Raw genomic sequence first — 8196 nt, forward strand, 5'->3', positions numbered from 1 at the left:
CCCCTGCTGCTACTCTGAGACATTACATTTTAGGAACAAAGTTAAGCAACGTGTCCTTGTTACAGGGAGAAAAATGTTCCAAATGGAGGAAAGGTCCAAACAGCCGGTCAGTGTGCATTTAACAGGTCTGATTAGAGTCACGGGAGGCTGTGCAAACAGGTGGCAATCTCTATACTTGGACTTTAAGCTAGCCAGGGCAGCTGGGTGCTTCAAAAAGTGGATGCAGGAGTAATTTGGGAGAGGGGGAACTATACAAACATCTTTTCTAGGTTGTCACATGCCCCATCATTGGTCCAGTTCTTCAGCAAAGCATCCTGCAGGCGGCAGTGGAGAATTCACAACTAAGGTCTAAAATGTGGATTTCTGCAAGATGAATTAAAAATGAGCTGCCCTTTTCCTGCCGGGCAGCCAGCCTGCTAAAAAGCACAGAACAAAGCTGCCGCTAACCCAGAAAAAATGCAGTTAAGCACATACAGACAAGCATTCCTAATGCTGCTGCTGACTACGTTAGTTGAAGATTTTTCACAGGTACCTTGTACACTGCCATAAGGTCAGCGATGCTGCTTCTCTTTTAATCGTCTTGTGAATCTCTGGGGGCAGAGACTCTATGGGGTGTATGTGTGTGTCTTTGTCTACACAATGCAGCCCTAACGGAGCCACTAAAGATTCATACAGCACAAACAGTTAAACTAAACTCCCAAATTCACAGTTTGGGGCCTGGGACAATAAGGGGGCTTCTGTAAGCTAATTTGGGGTCTGATCCTGAGCAGCCATGATTTCATATCCAGAATTTGCCACCCATGGCTTTGATGCCTGCGTGCTGCCATCACACACCTGGCAGCTCTCTGCAACTACAGCAGTGCTAAGATCAGTCATACTGAAGTGTGCTTGAAAGCAAGGCTGGAGGAATCCTCCTGGTACTGCCAAGCACCGTTCAGCTGTTACAATCCTCCCCTGGTCTTACAGCAATAAAAGCCCTCTAGATAGCATCTATAAATGCTGAGGTAATGATCGCTGAGTGCTTCTCACTTGATTTTACAGTGCATTCTTCAGGTACTGCAGGCAACTCAGGTCTTTATCACACCAGGTAGAAATGTAACTAGCACTGTGGAGAAAGCAAGCTGCAGAGCAATCGGCTCAGGAATTGGCAGGGTCCCTTTGGCAGACTGCTCGGGACAGGGAAAGGTGGTTTTTCAGTCTGGTGAGCTAAGCGGTCTCCGCTGGTCCCGTCAGTACCAGTCTTCCTGGCATGCTCCATGGTGCCTCGGCTTAAAAAACTGCATCAGCCCTGGTTAAGATGCCTGCTCTGGGGGGCAAATCTTTATCCCCCTGTCTCCTGTGCGACTCTGAAGTGCCCACGGCACTTGCAGCAGTTTATAAATGGGAACACTTCAGTATTACAGTGAACTTCTACTGAAAAAAGGAAAAGTAAAGCAAACCCAGCAAAGACAAGGCAGCCCTCCCTGAGCTGGTCACGTCCATCTTACTCTGTACAGGTGAAAACTGTTTCTTATATCCTCAGGTTCACAGCACTAAAAGCTGATATCTGTAAAGGGTGTTTGGGTCAGGAACAGAGCTCAAGATCCAGGGTTTCCTGCACGTTTGAACTGTGCTTAATCCCAGAATTTCATTATCTACCCAGCAGCCAGAGGCTCGAACACCAAAATAACATGGACATTCCTAGAGAGCAGATGAGCTCTTTTAACTCGGGTTTTATATTCATACTAGCAACTGCTATGGGACTACTCTTTGGTTGGACACTGACTGCGGCTGTCAGGCACCTGCATCTGCAATCCTTTGCTGCAGCCAAATCTGCTCAGTGTTGGGGAACAGGTCTGGGGGGGAGATGACTTTCACCTTGTAACATTTTGGTAACAAACTCCAAGCCCTCTATTTAATAGCAATGGGCCCAATTCATTCCTAGGGTAACTCCACTCACTTCCCCAGGATTCATTCTGCCCACATCCCTTTTAACCTTGGCACAACGGAAACCAGAGCCACAATCGCCAAAAGCGGTAATGTGCTCACTCTCTTGTTTGAAACACCCAGGTCTCCTGGCTAAGGCAGCTCCCTGCCATCACAGAGTGCCTAACACACTTGTGACAGAAATATTGATAACCAAGAAGCAGCGAGTGCTGGGGCAGATGACAGGTTTACTTTGTGCAGGAGCCTGTGTTCAACAGTGGTGAGAACCAGATGCTTCAGGGTGAGATGCAAGAAACCACACAGCAGACAGACGGACATGGGATAACCTGCCTTAGCTTCTCTATCACCTCCTAATCCAGGGGCGGGCAAAACGGTGAATTTGGCTGGCAGCTGGACTCCATTTCCCAGCTGCCCCTGCCCGTGTGGCTGGGGCCAGTTTCTATGGAGACCCCAGCAGCAGCCCTGCTGTGATAGCCTCAGGCCGGGGTTTCCATGGAGATTGCCCCCAGCAGCACTGGCAGGGTGTGCAGCAGGGCACAGAGCTGCTTCAGAGCCAGGCTGGGATCGTGTGGCGGTGAGGGCGTGGTCCAGAGCCAGGGCAGAACAGTGATCTCCAGCTTGCGTGTCCCGGGCAGGGATGTGCAGGCAGCAGATCACGGCTCTGCCCTGGCTCCTTGCAGCGGTGACAGCGTGGTCCAGAGCTGGGGCAGAGCTGTAATCCACTGTCTGCACGTCCCTGCCTGGGGCACGCAGGCTGCAGATCACAGCTCTGTCCTGGCTCTGGACCACACTGTCACTGCTGCACAATCCCAGCCGGGCACCAGAGCAGCTCCCTGCCCTGCCCCTGCTGCGCACCCTGCCAGCAGGGGTGGAGCTAGGGAGAGCTATAGCCACCCCAAAATTCCCATAGCCCCCCCTCCCAGCAGGGCTGCAGCTGAGCCTGCCCCACTCCTGCCTGCAGCACAGCACCCCCTCAGCACCCCCATCAGGAAGAGGCTGGCACTGCTGCTGCCTGCCAGCCTGGTCTCCACAGCAGCATGGCTGCTGCTGGAGTCTCCATGGAAACCAGCCCCAGCCACATGGGTAGGGGCTGCTGGGAATTGGAGTCCATTGCTGCCCGGATCCCGCCTGTGGCCCAGACTTTGCCTGCCCCTGTCCTAATCCCTCAATTAGAGATGGCAAGACCCTGAGGCACGAGGTTCTAAAGTGTACTCATATGAACTGGGACAGCTCTTGATACTGCTGTTATCCTTTTCGATGGCCAGACCCTCCTCAATCTCAGCAGCAGTTTTATAGTTTCTAGGTTGTGAAAATTGTTTAATTCCATATTGAACTACCTAAAAACAGCATGAAGTTAAGGCCTCCAGACAGAGCATACCAGTCAGCTCTCCCTCAGTGTCATGCCTAATGCAGTAGAAAGGGATGCCATGGGCTTGCTCTTCCCACTGTCCCTCCTGAGACAAAGGGGTTGAGTGTAGTTTTAAATTAGACTATAACCTCCTCTCCAGGAGCAGGACTCTCTCTCTGATGTCTCTATACCAACCACAGTACAAGGCCCCAGCTGTGCTTAGGTCTTTAGGACTACCATTACAATTCATAAGATGACAACAACTCACCGGAACGCCTGGTTCATCATCTGGTAGTTAAAGTGCTCAGGTGCCAGTCCAACCACCACTGCATTGGGGTCGTTGGTATCTATGCCTGGAAAATTAAAGCTGAAATGTAACATCTTCTATGTATTCATGCCCCTGGTTTAAAATACATCCTTTGCCTACTGACCAGAAAGTGAATTAGTCTTGGTATATACTTTGCAAGACATCTCAGGCTCCCACCTGGCGACGTCCCATCTACAGACGGAGCTGAAAGGCTGCACTGGCAGGGGAGAGGGAATCATTGCCTACAACACCAACAGCGTGCCAGGGAGTGGCTTCCCACACCAGCTACTTCTAAAGCCCCTGGGCGGTCTTAGCAGAATGGTTTTACAATGGACCCCTACCCAAGGGGTATAGGTTCTTCTGAATCTATCAGGCAGTTTTGCCCAGTCTCCTTCCTTCCAAGCTGCTCCTTGGAAGACGCTGTGCTACAACCTTATATACCTACAAGGCCCACACTTAACCTACAAAGGCCAGTAAATACAGCTAAAGCCACTAAATGTACCATTACCGTAGCCAGTTATGTCCAACACTGCCTATTCTAAATGCAGGGGAAATGCCAGTATCCCAGTCCTTTGCTGGAACAGTGACCATAGGGAATAAAAGCAATATGCACTACACTGCTCTACATGTTATTTAGAGGAAGGGCAGTGAAGAAATGAACACCTTCTCTCTTCAGCTTCCTGCACAGTCGCGAGCAAAGCTGAGAGGGGAACTGGAAACCTCTGAAACATGGAGCAGTTCAAACTGCCAAAATCCAGGCTGTTTACAGTCTACAAGCAGCACTGCCAGAGGGAAACCCAGCCATCAGACCAATAGCAACTGATGGAAGCATGCCTCAACCCGCCGAAGGTAGGCAGGTTGCAGTCATTTGTGGGCAGATTTCAAGTTAGCATTTTCCAGCTCAGCATGGAGGAAAGTATCAATCCTTGGTTTTCAGAGCAAGTTAGATCCTTGCTTTAACACAGCACTGTCCAACTGGTGGCCCACAGGCTGGTTGTGGCCTGCGAGAGGTTAAGTTGTAGTCAACCAGGCTCCCACCTGGCCACCACTCTCCCCACTCTCCTGGCTGCAACAGCAGCAGGAGGCTTTTGGCTCCCCCTTGCTCCCCCAGCTTCTCCTTTCTGAACCCGCCCCAGGGGGCTAGGCAATGCAACACGATGCGGTGAGCTGAGGGGGAGGCCAGGACTACATGGGTGTGTAGTGCAATGCTGGGGGATGGGGGGCACCTGTGCAGGTGGACTATGCCGCAGTAGGACATCTTGCATGGCACGTAGCCAGGATGGCCTGGGGGTCCCTAATGCTGTGACCCACAAGGCATGCAGCCCCTGGCCACTTAGAGGTTGGACAACCTTGCTTTAACACATCAGGGCCCACTAATTTTAAAATCAGGCCCAGGTACAGTCAACTGGTTGCCAACAGAAGTCAGCATTTCCAGACAAAAAGACTTGGGTTCCACCTTCAGCAACAGATATACATGCATGCACACTTCGAGAGCTGGTGACTGCTTCTCGTTAAAGGTATTGCTCTTTCCAGATTCTTCCACAAAAGCAATTCAACTCCAGATCTGGATATTCAGCACAGAGATGCCAAGTGCTCTGTCCCATCCCAGCTTCTTCACTTCCCCTGAAGCTTTCTGATCTCATCTGGTTACAGAAAACTGCTTGGGGCAGAGGGGGTGGTTTCTGGTGGGTACGGTAAATGTCATTCTGACTGAGTCCAAGCACTGCCCAAAGGGATCTTGTAGCATGACCTATGAGGGATCAGACTTTGGACTGGCTTCATCCACCCTGCAGCCAAATCACCCTGTAAGAATCCCTTACTTCCAGCTCCTGCATCTGTTGTCCAGCACAGCAGAATCACAACTGCCTTGGCAGGAGATGGTGATGCCACCTTTGCCATAGGACCTCACCCTTGGATGAACAGCGTAGAGGCACAGAACCAGCAGTGGAGGAGTTGTGGGAGCCAGTGTCGGGACCGGCGCACAAGAACAAGCAGCTCACAGCAGAGGCGGCAGACACCTGTGTTTGGAGAAAGCTGGCATCTCTGCCCTGCCTTCCCATTCAGCATTTACCACTCCTTTGCTGGGATAAGCTAGTACTCCTGGGCCTCGGCAGATGCAGAGTCAGACACGCTGTTGTCCGATGCCACGTACTGCAAATTTTCCAGCTAATTCCGAAAGCCAAATGTAAAATGTGGCACTGAGAGACACCAGGGGGATTTGTGACACTCCCTCAAACCATCTGGGTCCATTAACCAGAGAATGGATTACACGCATCCATCTGTGACCAATTGTATATAGGGAAGATTATCCAAGAATAATTCAGCAGCAGTCACTACCAGGAGTTTAAAACCTCTAGTGTACTTAACTGCTTCAGGAACGTAACGGAGAGGAAAAACAAGTGAAACTGCTTCTGGCAGAAAAAAAACAGTATATCCAACCCACTTCATGCTGGGTCTTGCTGACACACAAAAATGGCACTAAGTTAACTCAATCAGTTTCTAAACCTCTACCAAATTAAGCTGAATCAATACCAGCCTCTACTCAACTGATTTAAGAGACCCAAAAGGCAGGGAACTGCATGGTTTTAACTGAATTTATTAAATTTAGTTAGAAACCAATTGCAGTTTCTAGTTTTGCGCAGGGTTGTTGAGAGCACAGATATAGAAAGTTCACTGAGCAACGTTCACCTGATAAAAAAATAGGCAGAAGAGATTATAAAAGTCTCCATAAAGACGTTCCTTTTGCACACCCATTCTAAAGAACATGAAGCAGAATGTTGCACTAAATTTTAAGGGAAATCCCCAACTCAGAGTATGCAAAGGTCAGAACCTACCAAAATTATACAACCAGTTCTGATTTCAGTTTGGTCAGAAAAAAACTGGTAGTCAGCAATCTTGTGTTTGCAAGCTTCTGAATTAAAATGAAACAATATTCAAAATTCTAATTGTTTTTACAATCTGGTTAGCTTCATTGTCTTTGAGTTGAAAATCTAACAGTAACAAAGTCTGCATTACTAATCCTTGTTAAGTAATACTAAAATGCCTTTGAATTTGACACTCGATAGCCTTGGGACAAGCGGACACACAGGGGTGTCAATCCTTTATTGATAGTAGCTTCCTGGCTGTTTGTCTAGGCTTCTTTTACCACTGTAACTTTTAGGCTCATTTTGAGCAAGGTTAGGTACCTGACTGGTAAAAATGCCCTGCACACATTTCTGGGCCAGTGGTAGGGAGAATTTATGAAAATCTTAGTGCGGACACACTAATAGTTCTCAGCATAGACAAGGTCTCTGTAACACATTACAAGAAAACCTCAGATTGCTATCCCCATAAATGGTGCAATGACTTACTGCATGTGTGCGCCAATGTGTAGACAAACAAACAATTTGAGGACACTGGCCTAGCTCACTTCCTAGTGATGCTGGAGGTCCAAATTGCATATAATGTTTAATGTTGTCCAAATCAGAAGCATGTACAGAAGTTCAGTTTAGTCTCAAGCTCATCTTATCCAACAGTTTTAGATGTTGGATAACATAACCCTTAATCTCAGAACCCCACATAACCCCACAACCCACTCATAACCCCACTCATAACTCCACAACCTACTCCCAGCCAAGACTGCCAGATAATCAGAGCTTCCTTGTAGATAGATCCCAAGTGTGCACTAACAAGAATATGATTTCAGGATATTTTTGAAAGTCAAATTGAAAACCAGCGAAGAAACACACGGGCTGGCTGTACAGCACTCCCATGCATTCATCATGATTGTATGTAGTTTATGGATTGTGTTGATTTTACTAAAGTATGCAAACAATCCATTAAGTGTCTGGAATATTGCACAGCTCATGGTGCTGTGATTTAATTAAAACCTGCAAAAAATCACATTACTACACTGTAGCTGGGTGTTCACAGTAACTCATTAAATTTGTGTGGGGGTGGGGGAGCCTCTAAACTATTCTCAGAGCCCTCAACAAGCCTGCCTCCTTATTTTGCTTTAACCCTACATTACTCACAAACCCGGTAAAACTGCACATGTGCTTTGAGTCAGGGCTTAGTATGTCACCACCCTCCCCATCCCACCCCCAACTCTCCACTGCCAGCCACATCATCCCCACACCTGGAAAGCCCTATGGCCAAGAACCATGATGCTCTCAGGCTCTGGTCATTTGGGGCCGACATACCAGAGCAAATTGGCAAAACTAGGACATGAAAGCGCCACACAGCATACATTCACAGGCAAAAATGGGCACAGGCCTGATTCAAGAAAGGGTGTGTACTACTTATCCTGAGAGGTCTTCTTAGGGACCCAGCAGAAAGTCAAGTGTACAGCAGCACACGGAGCAGAAACTAAATTCAGTGGATAATGGGGCATGGTGTTTGTGGTGGCAGAGCGCAGAGCCTCAAAAAGGAATGTGTTCAAGTGATGCTACAGCTGGCTCCTCCTGTGGCAAGTGCTACAGGCTCCTCAATGCCAACAGTGCTCAGAACCTCCATTTCATGCCTTGCCTGAACGTTGGGGATAAGGCTCCCTCCTCCTTCCATGGGACATACCACTGCCAGAGTCCTACCCTCCAGTATCATTCCCATGCAGCTCAACAAGTCCACTCCATCATAC

The 8196-nt window shown here is 48.6% G+C and overlaps 1 protein-coding gene and 1 long non-coding RNA gene across 3 annotated transcripts in view; one reads left to right on the top strand and one right to left on the bottom strand.

Moving 5' to 3' along the window:
• HDHD2 (haloacid dehalogenase like hydrolase domain containing 2) overlaps positions 1 to 8196 on the bottom strand; it is a 35609-nt gene that overhangs the window by 10030 nt on the left and 17383 nt on the right. For both annotated transcript variants that reach the window (XR_002097490.1, XM_019518136.1), the window contains exon 4: positions 3543 to 3627. Coding sequence is in view for 1 of the 2 variants with exons in the window: in XM_019518136.1 (XP_019373681.1) it covers positions 3543 to 3627 (85 nt within the window). In the remaining variant the exon portion in view is untranslated. The remainder of the gene's footprint in view (positions 1 to 3542; positions 3628 to 8196) is intronic.
• Positions 3635 to 8196, top strand: part of LOC109298010 — a 16183-nt gene continuing 11621 nt past the window's right edge. Inside the window, exon 1 of the long non-coding RNA XR_002097491.1 lies at positions 3635 to 4430. This is a non-coding gene — a long non-coding RNA (uncharacterized LOC109298010). The remainder of the gene's footprint in view (positions 4431 to 8196) is intronic.

This window comes from Gavialis gangeticus, unplaced genomic scaffold (genome assembly GCF_001723915.1).
Source record: "Gavialis gangeticus isolate Ggan-Ray unplaced genomic scaffold, GavGan_comp1, whole genome shotgun sequence".
In the NCBI taxonomy this organism is placed as follows: domain Eukaryota; kingdom Metazoa; phylum Chordata; order Crocodylia; family Gavialidae; genus Gavialis; species Gavialis gangeticus.